Source organism: Oncorhynchus mykiss, chromosome 3 (genome assembly GCF_013265735.2).
Source record: "Oncorhynchus mykiss isolate Arlee chromosome 3, USDA_OmykA_1.1, whole genome shotgun sequence".
Lineage (NCBI taxonomy): Eukaryota > Metazoa > Chordata > Actinopteri > Salmoniformes > Salmonidae > Oncorhynchus > Oncorhynchus mykiss.
The window spans coordinates 48,257,110-48,275,358 of record NC_048567.1 but is presented as its reverse complement, the minus strand read 5'-3'; the positions used below and the strand labels follow the sequence as shown (position 1 = coordinate 48,275,358).

General features: G+C 39.5%; 1 protein-coding gene across 2 annotated transcripts in view; it reads left to right on the top strand.

Annotated features, from left to right (window-relative positions):
• Window positions 1–5,887: 5,887 nt before the first annotated feature.
• The window catches only part of LOC110520071 (fidgetin), a 35,652-nt gene continuing 23,290 nt past the window's right edge, over window positions 5,888–18,249 (top strand). Inside the window, exons 1-2 of one of the 2 annotated variants that reach the window (XM_021597082.2) lie at window positions 5,888–6,040; window positions 6,854–6,888. In XM_021597082.2, the coding sequence (XP_021452757.1) occupies window positions 6,864–6,888 (25 nt within the window). In that variant the 5' untranslated portion in view covers window positions 5,888–6,040; window positions 6,854–6,863. The remainder of the gene's footprint in view (window positions 6,041–6,853; window positions 6,889–18,249) is intronic. The other variant, XM_021597083.2, reaches the window with a different exon arrangement.

The following is an 18,249-nucleotide window of genomic DNA, read 5'->3' as shown; positions in this document are numbered from 1 at the left end:
CGTGTGTGTGTGTTGGCAACTTATAATGTTGAACCTGACACATACTACTGCTTGTGAAATTCACTTAGTGAATGAATGATTGGATATATTTTAAGAAGATGGCCAGAATGGTCACTGATACTGTTTGATACTATTTTTCAAATCCCAACTACTATCTGGAAATTTACATATTTCAGTTTCAATAATACTTAGCCACAGCGGTGTTCATAGACTGAAAAAAACAGACAAAATAAAAACACTGAAACAGTGACAAAGACCTAATAGTATCTAAATAGGCCTGATGCTTTTGGCTATACAATCTGAAAAGTAAAACAGTATGAAAACAGTATGGGAGATGTACGGTATGTTACAAATATATCGTTATACTGATACTCTGAGAGCATTCTGCTACAGTGTATGTTTAAAAATCTGTCAGAAGCTTTCGAGGCCCAGTTCAGTTTTACTCCTCAGAGCTTAGATATTTCATTGAGTCCATCCAACTGAAGTGCTATTGAATCTAGTGTAAACCATAGGGATTTTGTCCAGCCAAGTAATATTCCTCTCAACCTTGCCGCAGTTACCCTGTCAGTAGATCCATGATTACTGTACCCTGGAGTGGACCGAAAAAAAGCGGAGTATTCTAGAGTTTAAACTTGTGGTATAGTCACAACTGCTATTCTTATCTGCATTCCATACAGAAACATGCTGTCCTTTGCAGATCTCTACAGTGCTTTTTTTTTTATTAAACCAACCACTAATGTCAATAAGTGAATGCATTACCAGTACCATTGTATCATTCAGATTCATTCATAGTTGATCATTTGGATAAACACTACTTAGGTAAAACATTAAAACAGTGATGTGGGAGTGGAGATTACCTGATTTTGTTCAAGTGTACATTTGATTGAGGACCTGATGGCTGCATTGCAGTGGAGCGAGAGCATAGCTACTTGAATATCGAGCACAAACAGTATAATCTCATCACAGTAAAACTCCAAATGTCCCTACAACAAACTTCAGCTGTCATTTACACTAGATCGTTTTTTTGAACAGAAGTTAATGTGAGCTTGTATGTTTGCTGGTTTCAAACCTAACAACAGGGGGTTTGGAGAGTGAGCACCAGCTAACTATGCCGGCCATTTCTAAAAATGTAAATTAAGAAGAACAAGTACAGTGATTTCAAGTAGTAAATTGAATGGATTGTGGCGCCCACTGGAATAGTTTGCAGCAGCAAACAACATGTGCTGTATTTAACATTGGTGCACAATGCTGAAAAGTGACAATTGCTTATCTCCATGGAGATCAATAATGGGTACAGGATCACTGTGTAAAGTGTCTGCAGGTTTAATGCAGATAGGATGTCATTATTATTTTCTTTCTCATAATGACGGTCATTATGCACGGACACTGATTGAATTCCATTTGTTACCTGCGTTTGAGCCTGGGTGGAATAATTATCATTTAAGTATCTCCATTAAAATTCATACATGAAATGCTCGTGCCCAAACCTCCTGTTAAAAATAACTAAAATATTCTTTGCATGTGAAATGAATTCGATTATTACCCCAGGCCCGTTTTAAATGCCTGATTAAAGAATAAAGTCTAACTGTATGAAATGTGTTTTCCATGTGTTGCTTTTTTTGCTATCATTTCTCAGAAGATGCACAAAGAACAATAAGAAGGAATCACTGGTAGACATTCGCCATCTTTCTCAGCCTTCTCACTTAATTAAAATGGATCTTCTGGTAAATGTAATCAATATCTAGCACCCAGTCTAAATTGGACATAGCAGTGTTGGATAAACCTAAAGCATATCCCATAAAGATCAGGCGTTCCAACAGTTCTGTGCACGTACCATTAGACAATGCCATTTTGACAACAATTGCTGTATATTTGGGAATTGAATGTGGTTCTATTTTGACAACAACTAAAGCCATCAAATTATGCCATCCATTTTCTGCTGGTGATACTGGACAAACGATCAATTCAACATTGATGATGACAGGTGAAATAGTTATTTTAAACATCTTAGAGTCATTGGTCTATACAAATGTGTTTGTTTATCCCTGGGCGCATGCATTCAGCACCAACAAGAACATGTCACTTCTCATTTCCTGTTTTATTGGCGTTCACCCCTGCACATATTTACCCAAGTGGAATTAAGTGTGCTTGTGTAGCAGGTAAATAAGGCATGCACTTCCCTAATACAGCCATCCTGCTGTAGCATTCTGCTGTGGCTGAGCATTGAGGCTGCAGAGGAAAACACGGTGGGGATCTGGTGAGACCCAATCAATCACTGACAGATTACTGGTAAAGCCACTTCCAGACCCATTCAAGAGGGACAAATGTAGAATTGCAACTGAACAACTTCTAGTTTTAAGCCAACAGTGGGTCTTCCTGGTTATTTATCAACGTCATTGCTGGTTAGCAGCACGGCTCGCTGTGCAACTGTAGTTCAACAGCAGATAGAGCCGAGTGGCAGCACAGCTTTGAAAGGAGTGTTTATGCCCTTAGCTGTGGCACTGTCAGCCTTGTGGAATTTACTGTAAATCACATTGCTTTTATTGCAAGATTTAGTAGCTTATCCTCTGTGGGCTCCATTCACTTCAAGCTTGTCCCCATTAGGATTTTAGCCCCAGTCCATAAAGGGACTTGGCTACACATCATGAAATAATGTGAGAAAGCAAACCTTTTATTTTTTTCATTTTTCTGTTATTTTCTACCTGGACTCTTCAGCAGCCATTGAGTTTTATTGTGGAGGTTGCTATAGACTTTTATTCTTTATCAAACCACTTCCTCCTCCCAAACTCTCTTATCAACCCCCCAGAGGGCCACACAAATCACGGTTACTTTATATTTCTATTCGTGGACCTTGGTGATTTGCACGAGCTTTATTTGTTAAGATGCACCTGAGGACGGCATTTTGAAATGACACAACGCAGTGCTTACTCTAAGTATAAGAGGTACAAGAAGGCAGTCAATTAGAGTGATATTAACAACATTTACCCCCCCCCCCCCAAAAAAAAGCTCAAAGGCAGCTAAATATTTCGTTTAAGGCATAATATTTTGTATACAGCCTAGACTTTAAAGTGAAAACTAATCCATCTGTGTTTTGCTAGATAAATGAGATAAGATGTTCTCATCTCTATTAATAGATTGACGTTAAGTTACAGATATCACGCATGTCAAAATCAAAGAGAACAGTCTAAATACAATGAACATAGAACGAGACAATTATCGGATTCCACAAAGCAGGGATCTAGGCTAAAACATTTCCTATTTGTTTAAAATATCTCGAATGACACAATCTCCTTCTTTGAGAGCAGCCGTTGTTTGGTTTTCTCCAAAGCTAGTGTTTCATGGCAGAAATAATAAACCAAGAGCAGCCACTTTGAAGTGATCAGAGGTGACATAAGAGGCTGTAGGCAGAAGGTTAAAAAACAGCCAGTCACATGCTTCTGCAAACCCCTAACCTTGTTCCTGAGGAGATGAACAATTTTACTGTGTGAGACATATCTTGAGCAAACATTCTAGCCACACTACATTCTCATTGCGTCAAAGAGCTACTTCTTGTTACAGGTGTAGTGGGCCCAGATCGTAACCTCAGATTGATCTAAAATGTACTCTGATTATCATAATGTAGTGGTTTAGTTAAATATAAAGTGCATAATATTGTTATATTCTGTATTATGCAACCTGTTGTCTATATTATGTATGAACTATTTCATACATAATATGAACTATTTCAGTACATACTTCATATGTTGCATGAACTATTTCGATATGAATCATGTTGCAATTAACATTTTAGCTGATCATGATACAGGGGTTCATTAATGCAATGTGTTGTAAAATAACATACAATTGTATCTGAATTGTAACAGCATTATTCCTCAGCCTATGTGTTGAAAACACTGTATAATACCACATTTACTGGGTTTTGTGTATCGTATTTTGTGAGAAGGATGCATTTCTTTTCCATTAATGAATTATCTCTGAGGGTAATGAATGTTAATTTGGTCAATCCTAATGAATGATTAACAGTAACAGTCATGCACATGAACAAAGGTGAAAACAGGGAGAGAGAAAAAAAAAACAATAATTCCTGATCAATGTTCCTTTAAGTCTCTTAACTTGATCACCCACCGTAGGAGGTTTCAGATAGACATGAGCTGCATCCCTGATATGTGGGGGAGTCGAGATGATGTGTGTATCTACGTGCTGTAGCAAGAGTTCAGGGAGGCAGCTGAGCAAAATAATTTAGAATGTCCTACCTGCTGACACAAGGACAAAAGGCGCAGACAGAACATTCTCATATGAGGGAGGAGACAATGGACGTGGCTACACCTGGAAATGCACTGCGGTTGTTTTATCCCTGACCTCTAGAGCACACTGAGGCTATGTCCCAAATGGCACCCTAGTTCCTATATCGTGCACTACTTTTGACCAGAGCTCTATAGCCCTATGGGCCCGGTCAAAAGTCGGGCACAATATAGCCTAGTGATAGGGTGCCATTGAGGACGCAGACTGAGATTGTCAGAGGCTGTTCTTAGGAGCAGACAGAGTCTGGTAGCCATAGCATTAACTGGGCATTGCAACACTCAGGTAGCGCAATCCCAGCACTGATGAGCAGCAGCGTGTTCTCACTTAATTCCAGGGCTGGAAACATCTCAAGCAGGAGATTAGTACCTGATCTGATTACATCTACTGTTCTGTCTGTACTCTCGCTCCTCCTTTGTGCTCGCCTTGTATGATCTAAATAGCTTGAAGCAATGAACATGAACAGAGACCAATGTTTGTAGTCTCCTTTCTAGAGACGTTTCTTTATCAGTAAACTATCTATTTATCTTGCTCATCCTTTTCTTTCAAATGAACAATGCCAAATTACCTTGCAAAAACCTTAAGAGATGGAATAAGGAAGGAATGATTGGAAAATTGACAAGCAACACAGAGCAATCAAGGTAGGATATTCTTTCCCACAGGCTGCAAGCTATAGGTATTAGCTTTGCACCGCTGAATCAGTGCAGTTATTACCTTGCAGTGTGTGAGCTGGAGCTGTCATTGGTCCGAGCGGCACAGCAGCTGAGGCTGGGCTGCCTATGTGTACGAATTCTCTAAAGAACTCAGGATCTGCTAAAAGTGGCATGGGGAGGTCTGTGGGGAGTGCTCAAGGCTAAATCAATGCATCAAGCCAAGGCCCTTGCACATGAATTTGATAGGACATTGTGGGACTAAGGGTGCCAAGATCCAGATCACGTGTCTAACTGGGGCTACTCCTAGCCTGCCATCCCAATGGGCTAGAGAGACAACCTCCTCCTTTCAAGGAGCTGTGGAATGATACAAGAGAGATGGAATTGGGGATCTAATGATCAATGTCATATAATGTAACTAACATCATACTGAATTAAGTATTTAGTGAATACATTTCGGAATCAAGACAAGCAGGGAATATCCAGCATCTATTTTCCCCAAAGATACATTTGACGAGTTTGACAATGCATTACTGTATCCTATGTGTTGTTGTACACCAATAAACATTGCACACAGCGACTTTAATTATAATGAAATGTGTGTAGTAATTGTATAATTACCCTAACAGATCAGTTTCAGATACTGGAATGCTATATTTTGATCACCAGTGCATTACCTATTTATTGCCTAATCATTATAGCCATTATAGTAGTTTTATAGCCATTTCTAATCATACAGGTGAATATATTCGTTCTTCATACTGAAGATGTGAAATGTATTGTTCATAATGAAGAGCAAATATATATATATATATATATAATATATACTGTCACGTCAATGTTTTTGGAAGCGCTTTGAATTTGCCACCTCTGCTAGAATACATGCGCAGTGCGCCGCATTATGCCTTCTGTAGAGCAGCTGTCCAGTGTTTGGAATTCCAACATGGCAGAGGCTGTGGTCAGTCTTCATTTGACTTGGAATGGTTTCAAATCGCAAACAACCGCGCTTAACCTGAACACCCATTCATCAAGCATATCCAGTGGATCGATGTTACTCTAATCTTTGAAGCAGCACTGTCATATATACACAGGTAAGAGTTAATGTGTCTCTATTTTCGATATGAACAATTAAAAAGAAGCGAGGCTGCACTACGTAAGAGCAAGCGCTTTACGGTATGCCCCTGGAAGCGTTCTCACGCGTCATGCAGAATTGCAGGTTTAGAATCTCTGTGGTAGTCACATATACAGTTATAACGTATTTAAAATATTTTAGATTGGCATTTACCAAATACAGAAGTACTGCGAGGATGTGAAGTTTATGCCACCGCTGAGAATCACTCAGGCGCTTGAGCATTTAATGATTTCAGAATCAATCATTGTGTCGAGGGCGATACAAATTGTTTCAAAGTAATTTCCAAGTAAATGCATGTATGATAATCTGAAGATAACAAACTTGCCGCGATAACTGTTTGTGTGAGGTTAATAAATACGTACGTTGACATTGCGCTCTTCGTGGTGACAATTGACTGCATGTAATCTATTATTAAAAGTAATGGGACATCATGATGCTTTAATCGCTTCCTCTAATGGGGTTACACAAAAATATATATATATATATTTTTATGTCATCATACGAAGCCTCAACAAGGAACAAGGAGAACTGACATGGGCTTTACACTCGTGGTCATGTGTTTTTCCTCTCCGCATGCTATCCAAGAGATTTTGTTGTTTTTTGTATTTATTTTTTAAATTATATGCATGTAGGTTCAAATGAATACCTGACGAAAGGGCCCATGTTTCAGGCAGTGATATTCGATAGCTGAGAGGAAAAGTGAGAAGCAACCTTTGGAATTGCTCCTCGTGAAAATTCCGATTCTGCTGTTTTCCTTTTCCCTTGTTTTTAGGCTTGAAGACATGATCACTAGCACCGGTATTTATGGTATGTTGGACAATTTCCCTTATTGATTACATGATAACTGGGAGACATTTTCCGGTGCGTTTATGGTGTATGCATGGCTCGTTTTAATGTTGAAAAGTTAAACACTGGATGAGGTAGCAATTTCAGAAATAGTTTGAAATAGAAATATCATGCTTATCATGTGGTTGCACTTGATCACATTTGGGATTTGCTATAATGTTATTTTAGTGTATGTGTTCAAAATTAAATGTTAACTAACCTACACTAGTATGCTACTACTAATAATGGTAATAATAACAATAGTAGAGGAATAACATAATACTGAAACTAGCCTGTTAATAATGATATTAGCCTATTATCAGTTTCACATTGTGTAAATTAGAAGTTTGTGTGTAATTTATCTGTCTTTTGCATTCAAAATGCCTGGTTTTCGCATACTGTTCCATCTTATCTATTTTTGCATGTGTCCTAAAATGTATGTTCTGATGTATTGTCATATTTAATTCACCATTTATCTTTACATGATGCAAAATGCTTCCCCTATCTGCATAAACAAAATGATAGGGAGGGTTTCAGATTAACATCATTTAAAAGTAGTATTTGAGAGTGGGAGACCGGCTCTTATGTCATAGACAAAGTGATTGCCGGATGAGGTATTTCTTCCACGTATGTTACAAGATCTAATGTATTTTCTCTACTGTTTTGCCTGTCTCTGATTGAATTAAACCAACACATTAGACCACTGGCATTAGCTCCAAATTGAATGGTCATTGCAACCAGCAGCATAGTCCAGGGGCTGTTTCCTCATTTAAGACATTCATGCTTATGAAAGGGTTTGGGTTATTAACTCTGTTTTTGTGGTGAAATGAAGGGGTAAGTGGCCCATCAAATCTTTACTTTTTTACATTTGAGCAGACGCTCTCATCCAGAGCGATTCACAGGAGCAATTAGGGTTAAGTGCCTTGCCCGACAGATGTTTCACCTAGTCAGCTCAGGGATTCGAACCAGCGATCACTGGCCCAACACTCTTACCAGCTAGGCTACCTGCTGTGTCAACAGTCGACCTATGCACGTGTTACTAATCAGATGTTACTTTGTATATGCCATTTCTGATATGGAGAGTTGATAAATGATAGTTATTTAAAACCAATAAATCACATGTTAGCCTCACAGACAGCAAAAGGTTTGAATTAGAGGAAACGTTTGTGTGTGAATGTTCAGTACAGGCATATTGTATTGTGAAGTAGGCCAATGTGTGAGTTAATCAATAAGGACAATGATCAGCAGCACAACTCCCACAAGTGCTGTTTAGGACCCCTCAAATCAGTATTGTGTTGTGCTGCCTTTTTCCATTTTTTAACATTATGGGAAACTTTGCTCATTCTTTATTTTAATATCATAACATTCACATTCAGCATTTACACATGATTTGTCTTCACCAGAATTGGTTAACCTATTTCTATAGTCTACAGGGGCACATATTACGATCCGCTGCAATCCACAGCACACTCCACAAGTTTTAGCAGTTGTTTGGGGGGTATTAAATACATTTACTACAGATTCGTACTTCACATTATAATATTGACACATGAGGATACATTCTGTTTGAGAACTTCTTGGTTTAGCTGTATGAAGTTTTGATCCTCCAATTGAACACTTGTTTTCTCAATACAGTAATCCAAAATAGTTTTGTTCACACATCTCATTTGCATTTATATGAGAGGGAATTAAATCATCAACAGAGAGCTGAAGTGTGTTTTCATTCCTCTTCAGGAAAATGTACACCACAACCACTTCCATTATGCTGGAGTGTTTTGCTGTAATGTGTTTTCATAAAAGTGGACATGGCCATACAGTACATGTGTGTTTTTTTTTGTATTTCTCACTGCTTTTTCACATGCCTGATGGTTTTAGGTGAAACTAACTATTTGCATGCAGCACTCCCTCTCAAGATGTAGCTGTGTGGTTTAAAAAAACTGTGAATTGAGCGTTTCTGCTTCCTTTCAGCACATGAACATTTTACATTTCACATGTCTCTTATGAGTACAGTATTCTTTCATTTGGCTATTAGTAGCTGCGGATAGAATAGATAAAAATAGATTACTAGGACCTAGTCCCGTTAATTACTATGTCCTAACATAGCACCGGCGCCATAGGCTGCTGATAGGAGATTTTCTTTAGTCCTGATTGAACCTTTTTTGGCTTCTCCAGTGTGTGTGGTGAATGCCCTGACAACTCGTGTTTATTTCTCATTTGGTTGCACTTCGGATTGTGGTTGACATGGATCCTCTAGTTGAGTTTTGCACTGCGCTTGATGACAGATGCTGACCACTCCCCTTTTCACCACTCTCTTTTCGCCTTTATGCCTGTGCATGTTAACGTATTAGCAGAGTACTTATGAGCAAATACTGCAGCGTGATAGATCTTAGCTTTTGACAGCGTGACTACATTCTACTACAGACTTATTGTTTTTCATTGCATCCACATTTCTTGCGACACCCTTCATAATTTGGGGTTTTATATTGGGAAAGATACCGTATGCAACTGTTGCAATTAGGCAAACTACATTTGCAGTGTATATTGTTTGGGAAACATATAGTTAATAACTTTGTCATAAATAATGCAAATGTACATGCACACACTCCTGAATAGTTTAAATACATGTATGGCCATCAGTGTTCTGTGTTGCTTAAACAAATGTATGTAATTTTAAGAATTTTCGTTGTTTCTTGTTTTGAACTTTTCTCGACATTACAACCCTATTGATTTTGGACAGCATGTATACGAATCATATAGCAACAGTTAAGCATGCTGCTGATGAAAGAAGAGTGAAACTAGATAACGTCCTTGAAGTCCTAAAAAGGCTTAACGCAGATAAAGCTGTAAGTCTACACCAGATGTATTTGGCGCATGTGACAAAACATTGATTTGATTTGATAGTACATGCATTTGATCAGAATGGTGCTGAGCCAGTGAAATTATATTTTTCATTGTCCACGAAAAGGTAGTCTTGACCATTTAGAGTACTGTACAATTCAAATTGTATTCTTCAGCAACCGTTGAGTGAAGAACATAGGATATATATTCTGGATGCTACTCAACAAGATTGGGATGCTAGTCAATACGGTGATCTGTTGTAGCTCAGTTGGTAGAGCATGGTGATTGTAACACCAGGATAGTGGGTTCCACCAGGATAGTGGGTTCAAATCCCAGATCCACCCATATGTGAAATCTATACATGTGGGGCTGTGTTTTGCTTTGGATAATCATATACCTATAGTTAAGCATACTGCTGCTGAAAGAGATGTGAAACTAGGTAGTGCTTTGGATAAAAGCAACTGCTAAATGGCATACAGTGCCTTCAGAAAGTATCCACACCCCTAGACTTTCTCTACATTTTGTTGGGTTACAGCCTGAATTTAAAATGTATTACATTTAGATTTGTTGGTCACTGGCCTAAACAGAATACCGCATAATGTCAAAGTGGAATTATGTTTTTAGATTTTTTTTTGTTGTAATTTAATTAAAAATTAAAAGCTGAAATGTCTTGAGTCAATAAGCATTAATCCCCTGTGTTATGGTAAGTTCAGGAGTAAAAAAAATATGTTTAACAAGTCACATATCGCAGAGTGAAAAGAAGGAGGCCTGTACAGAATAAAATATTCCAAAACATGCATCCTGTTTGCAACAAGGCACTAAAGTAATACTCCAAAATAATTTAGCAAAGCAATTCACTTATTGTCCTGAATACAGAGTGGTATGTTTGGGACAAACACATTACTGAGTACCATTCTCCAAATGTTCAAGTAGAGTGGTGGCTGCATCATGTTATGGGTATACTTGATATTGTTAAGGACTGGGGAGTATGTCAGGATAAAAAAATGATCAGAATGGGGCTAAGCACAGGCAAAATCCTAGAGGAAAACCTGCCTCAGTCTGACACTGGGAGATTAATTCACCGTTCGGCAGTACAATAACCTAAAACAAACCCAGAATCTACACTGGAGTTGCTTACCAAGAAGACGGTGAATGTTCCTGAGTGGCCGAGTTACAGTTTTGACTTAAATCTGCTTGAAAATCTATGGCAAGACTTGAAAACAGTTGTCTATCAATGATCAACAACAACCTTTTGAAAATAATTATGGGGAAATATTGTTCCATCCAGGTGTGCAAAGCTCTTAGAGACTTACCCACAAAGGTGATTCTAACATGTATTGAGTCAGGGATGTGAATACTTATGTAAATGAGATATTTCTGTATTTCATTATCAATAAATTAGCATAACTGTCTAAAAACATGTTTTCACTTTGTCATTATGGGGTATTGTGTGTAGATGGGTGAGAGAAAAAAATCAATTTAATCAATTTAGAGTTCTGGCTGTAACATAACAACATGTTGAATAAGTCAAGGCGTATGAAAACCTTGTGAAGGAACTTTATATTATTACTATATATGATACCACCACATTCTCTTCTTCTTGGAGCAACAAGTCCTCACAAAACATAGAAGGCACAGAGCCTTATGATATTGACATTTCTGTCCCCTCTCATTACGATATAAACCTCAGAATTCACTGGTCAAACATGTTGGATTTTTTTAGCCACTATTTGAGATACTTTTCACTCTAGCATTTTCTTAACCAACACCATACATGATGATATATCATACATATGCTGTATGCATACACTTTCATAAGTTATGCCGTTGAATTGTAGAATATAGCTGTTTTGAACACACTCATTCCACCTTGTCAGATGCTTGGGAACCCTGTCCTACAATAAATAGCCTCACTGCTTCCGATTAACACCAAGTATAGAGATCGTAGACTACAGACAGTCTGGTAGAACCATAATGAAGCAGTGGGATTTCACCGTTGTCTGTAGATAGTGTACCTTCCTCCCTCAGAGAGCTACAGTATAGGGTGCATTATGATAAGTGAGGGCTCGAATTGGCTTCAGTGGAAGATGTGACCAGAGCCATTTCCTGTGACATGGTGTGTGTATGAATACGGCTGACAGGTTTTTATTGTCCTTTAATAGTGACAATTAAAGTGAGCTTGTGACTAACTTAAGTAACTCCTGTGTAAACACCCCCTGGGAGGTCTGCGGGGCTGTTGTAAATTGATAACACGCTCATCCGTACTGACGGATACATTTGTCAGCAACGGTAACAAATCCCATTCAGTCTCTCCCGTCTCAATTCTAGACAAAGCCTTGTGCAAATGAAACCAGTACAAGGTTGTCATCTTTAAGCAAATATGTTAAGTGTTGTCTTTCGTGCTTTTCGTCTGAAAAGCGAGGGAGAGCCCAAGGGAGTGAGACTCATGCAAATAGAACAAATCCCATCTCTTCTCAGAGCAGCATCCCCGTCTTCTCTCTACCTCTCCCTCTCTCTCTCTCTCTCTCTCTGTCTCTTTCGTCTCCCTCATGGCAGCTTGCTATGTTATCTTTGTGTGTGTCTCGGTGCGCTGACAATTTCTCCAGTGATCTAAGTTGGGGTGCATTAGAAAGTGGAAACAGCTGTCTGTTGCTATACTGAGAGACGTGTGTGCTCTACTGCAAAGACGAAGGATCATGAATCCTTGACATCCTCCCCTCCCACCCCTTCCACCATCTCATTTAGACACAGGGACTGTCTGCTCACTGTGTTTTTTTTGTTTGTTCTGACTGACAGCATAGCATAGACATTTTCTGAAATGCATGTGGGTCCATTATCAGTTGCTTGTGCTTACACTTCACATCTCCTTCCTTCTGCCCTGTTCTCTTATTTATGTACACTTTCTGGATCTAAAGACAAACGTTTCTATTGAGATCCTTCGTAAACTTAATACACTAACACAGGGATAACACTGGACATTAACTGACTCCGTTATCATACACCTGGTTTTGTATCCAATAGATGTGGGTTAGTGTAGGCTACTTCTTATTGGCTATTGTGTTACTTCCATAAACTCATAGTGGCGTTTGTTTGGTCTTAAAAGGCACTGGGTCCATTTATTTTGAAGCCCTTGTCTTTTAAGGGGTTTAAACCCCAATTCAGATATATGCTTGACATTTACTGTACGTGTTGTGGAAAGAGCAGCGTTTTTCAAACAGTTGCTTTATTCAACCTTTTCTGAAGATTAGTAGTTGACTGTTATGTTTTAGTGTATTTAGAGCCAGGTTACCTCTAACCTTACCCTCACCTTAACCCTAGCCATCACCCTTAAAACCATAACCAGTGGCTTTAGAAAACAGTCAAATGAGGAACATTTGCACATAGAATTGTAATATGCATACATCCTTCCAGAGAATAGTCAGTCATTAACACATCAATTGTTTGACTGACCAACATGTTAGTCTGCATAACCTCATCCGTCCTGGTCTTTCATATAGATCTTACTATTCCACAGTATGCTGAGCTTACTTAGTGACCGGTAATAACTTAAAATGATTTCAAAATTCCTACAGCAAAATCCCTCGCTCAGGCCATGTATGTCATAGGGGGTAATTTAAATCATTGAAATGTATCGTAACGTTAAAGCCCTTTTCTTGCCATTTGAAGCAATGAAATGTAGGGTTTTTGTTTCATCTCGTTCACATAAGCCTGTCTCTGTCTCTCTGCACTCATAAAGAGTGGAGGCAGCACAGAGCCTATTGGGGATTGGTTAGAATAGACAATCCCCAGGTGTACAAAACTAGGTTTTAGCAGTAATGCTTTTAACCTGGACTTGTAGGAGATTCGTATGCATTCATAGATTTGCTTCAGTAATGATCAGACACCCAGTGGCAGTGAGAGAGACATTTTTCCTAAATCACTGAGGTCCTCATTACACTGTTTACATTTTAATTAGACATGCACAAACTTTTGATTTCTAATGGCCATAATGATTGGAGATTTTCTCCTCTTTAGTTCAAGGGAGGCAGAGGCTCCATGCGGATCATACAGTTATACTGTAATGGCAGGAGGAGCCGTTCCTCTGATGACAGTTCACCATGCTAGGAAATATATTTTTAAAGGCCCAGTGCAGTCAACATTTGATTTTTGTATCATATTGTACAACATCTGATGAGACTAACATTGTAAAAGTCAGATTGTTTTCAATCAGTTTTAGTTCCTGATAGTTGCTGGTGGAAAGTACAATCTACACAGGACCTAATCAGCAGGTTTGCATTGGGCGGGAGTTTTTTTTGGCTTTCCATGGTGACATCACCATGCGGTAATATACCAATAACAAAAAGAGATCCAAATCTCTCTGCCAATAACAGCTAGTTTTCGGTTTCCACCTCCCTACTCAGACCATGCCTAGAGCTGGCCCTGAGTGCTCTCTTAAACATGTTTGGGTTAGGCAAATTATTGTCAAATTGTCATCATATCAAGAAATATTCAAACAAGTTTGATATTTTTAAAATTACAGTACATTCTTATGTGTTAAAAGTTTTGCTCTTGCAAGGACTTGTTTTTGTGACTGGGATGTGGCTCCCTAAAGCCGATCTTGCCATGTGAGGTAGCCGATGGGAATGGCAGGAAATGTCAGACACTCAAGGATTCTATTCAACAAATTCTACAATTTAATGATTTTCAAAATTAGGGACATTTCAAAAATGGTTAGAGTTTATCATTCTGTTCTTGAGTATGTAGCTTAACATTGAACATCCTTGGGGAAAAAGTGAGGCGCTTTTTCCTTGCTTCAAGGTGTTTCCTTGCGTAATGCTTTTAGAGTTTTCTGTAGCATTTGAAGTACCTCACAAGAGGATAAGAGAATATGTTACTGTATTGAAATTCCACTTGTCTTCTCACAAAACACATGCCTAATCATTTGAGCGAGGCCACCATCCTTGGTAGCCTCCAAGCCCATGTATTCAACAAGTCTGGAACAGAACACATACTCGACTCAAGATTCAGGTCAAAGCTTCCAATTAACATTTTGTCTCTTTTTAGAGCTAGGGTAAATCTAAGATCACGCAATAGTTAACCTGTTTTATTTACTATAATATGCTCCTTGAGTGTTTGAAATGCATTGTATTATTCCAAGTTCATATTATTTGCTAGTCTCTTCATCTTGGTTAACTTTGTGTTGGATTGCAATTGGGAACATGGAAAGAGTCTGCATGTGCTGTAATTCAGCCTCCATAATCATAATTTGTAAAATGCCAGGTTGATTTCTTTTAATTGGAGATTTTGCCACAAAAGACATTAGTAGCTGTGCAGCTTCTTACTGACTATACCAGAATAGATTCACATAATGACACAGTAATTGTGTAATTACTGTATTGAAATGAATGTCTCAATAAAGTTATGCATTAATATTCAAGAGACTAGGCATGCGTTTCCGTGAATCTGAAAGTCAATGTTTTAGCTGCTTTTCTGTCTTGGAAATTCCTTCTGGAATGATGAATAGAGTCATCACTTTGACTGGTTAATTGTCTCAAATTGATATTTTGATGTTTCACTAAAGAACACATAAAAGAAGTCAAATCTTAATTAGGAAGATGATCACAGGGAGACGCGCTATCAGTGGTGCTCGCTAACTTCACAGTGATTCATTCATCCTCGGCGGAATTGTGTGGCTGACAGGTTGGCTGGGTGCCATGGACTGGCAGAGAGAACCTTGAGTGCCGGGGAGAGGATGGGTCTGAGAGGCCTGTCTGCAGGAGAGGAGAGCGGGTGAGGAGAGAGGAGAGGGAAAGAGAGAGGCTGGTACACTGCCATGGAGGTTTAAGGCATCAGGCTGCGGCGGGCAGGCTGTGTGTCTGCGGTGTCAGTGACGTGATGATATCAACCAGTGCAGGGGTGAGTGAGTGCTACTGGCCGTGGCGGGTGGGTGGGTGGGTGGGGAGTGGGGGCTAGACTACGTAGTGTGATTATCTCATCCTGCCTTCTGCACTGGAGCGCGCCACTTTAGAGAGAGACAAACGGCAGACAACCCTGGCTCATCCTAGTCTTTTTCCAAGGCAAATGTCCTACGTCCTGGTTTTCTATTCGAGTTTAGACTAGGCTGCCTAGTTAAACAAAGTACACAATGAAGCAAATGCTTGTGTCTAAAGTTAGTGTTTTGAAACGGAAAAGATTAGCCCCGAGAACAAAGTGGTGCGTCGCTCTCCGTTGTTTTCATAAAAGCAGAAACGTTTCGCATGAGCAGATGCGAAAAGCAGCCTATTTGTTGCCTGTTGATTGATATTGCTTATTTGGTAGACCAGGTGCAGCAATATATTACTGAACAGTATAATGATCATCCTCAAAAGACTGGAGATGTATTTTATTGGTTAGGATATTGCAAACATCATCCCTCTTACTAACCACCTTCTTCAACCCAAGACAATAGTGTAAGATGACCCTATTTCTAGCCACAAAGGCACAATATGTTTGGTTTCAAATGAGCTTAAAATGAGTTTCCACAAAGTTCATTTCAGCTCCTGCACAATACAAACACTCACTGTTGCACAGGGATGTTTGTTTTTATACAACGGGTGGGTCTAATCCTGAATGCTGATTGGTTAACACGGTTTGTAAATACTGTACACATTGAATGAATAATGCCCCACTGTGAAACCTTTGACCCTATCTATGTCCTGTGCTCAAATTGTGTGGACTAGGTGTGGATAGACGCAAAGCCAATATATGTGATCAGATATCTAAAGTTACTTGGAATACCATGAGTCCTTTGTCTCTCTCAGCCACAAGCAGACTATCCCATTGGAAACGGATAGCCATGGAAAGGCTTGTTTTGCGTGTGGCCTATTTGACGTTCCCTCTTAGTGTCCGCATGGAATTAGATTAATTTAAACCAGGGGAAAATTGTCCTCATAAAGAGTTCAGCATCATCCTGGAGCTTTATGAGGGCCGACACCTCTTTTGTGTTCATTATCGGGAAATCACCTCAGGGAGTAGTGTTGACTTTGCATGGTCTAAAATAGCTGTTACAGAGCACTGTTCCATGCTCTCTGGTTCACTTAGATTCCTGGGCTCGGGGGAGGGAGGTGGAAATACCCAATCAACGTTTTGCTGAGAAACCTTAAACATTGTGTTAATTCTGTCTGTTTCGAAAAGGGAATCAAGTCAGCTGAAGCCTATATTGGCGGTCTATCCTTCTCTAGTATGTTCTGACCTTTATTCTAGTTAAGCTGGTGCCTGGAGGAAAGTATGGACTCTGAGGAGACTTCGGTACAAACGAATGCCCCCTTTCGGAGAGTGGTTACCCATATTATATTGATCTCATGTTCTCTGATATTGTTCATATTTTGTGTTTGAGGGAGGAACATGATATCGAGTCTGGTTAGTTGACGAACCATCAAATTACTGTAACTGACCAGTTGTCAGTGATTGGCACCCCAAAGTCAGCAGTACATACCGTATTGCTAAATCAAAAACGTTCACTTCCAGTCCCGGCGCTCGATTGTCCTTCCTCTTTAGCCAAGGTGATATTATTCAAGTACTTACCACTCACTTAACTTCGCTACCGTTTTCAAGACTAAGTATGACCCAGGTTTCTTTGTTTTGAAATGTGATATTTAAAGGTAACAAAGGGAAAAAGTGTTTATTATTTTGGAATAAAACAGGAATTAGTCACCAAAGAGGGTTCTTACTCAATAACTATTTCTATCCAAAATATTATCATTTATTAGATTTTTATCAGCACACTTGGCCCATGTAGATTTAGCTCTATGCCAAACCCTGACTGAATCTGCACGCCCACATATTTAACCGTATCCCCAGAGCCCTCAGCCACCCCTGTTGTTTCCATTATTCACTCCAAAAGTTTTATGTAGTATGGGAGGCTAGTGGGGGCAATATTTTTTTGGTCTGACTAACTGTATCTAGAGCAAAGTCGCTGTTTTATGCAAAATGTGCTCTGCCTTGGGAGGCAGCGGTTGCATGTAGGAGGAGTGAGTGCTTGGACAGGGGATGAGGCATGTATGGTGGCAGGCTGTGTGTGCCTGTCAATCTGTCACCCAGGCCTAATATTCATCCCTAGAGATACCTGGGGGAGACCCCACCAGCACCCGGTCTGCCTCAGCTGCCGGCCACGCGGTGACAACAGCTTCCCACAGAGAGGGGGAAGTGTCATTGTATATATGTAAACTAGTGGCAGATGACCGGAGACATGTGGTCCGTGGACACTAGGGCTGAAAGTAAACAAGACTGCTTGTTTGCCTCTCTCTCCCCTTATCCCTCTCCGTTCTGGACTAAAGAGACAAAACATCAAGCTCCACAACCATGGTGGAATACGTTGACAACAAAGTCAAAGATATGAATAAAAAAGGATGCAAATCATTTGGCATGAAAGGGGCATACTACATGTGGAAGCTTGTGTTTCTTTTTGCTAATAATTGCACAGGAGTGAAGATTTTGTGTGTAGGCCTTCAGGCAGCTTTTCTAGGTCACAGAGGTTATGAAGGTCAG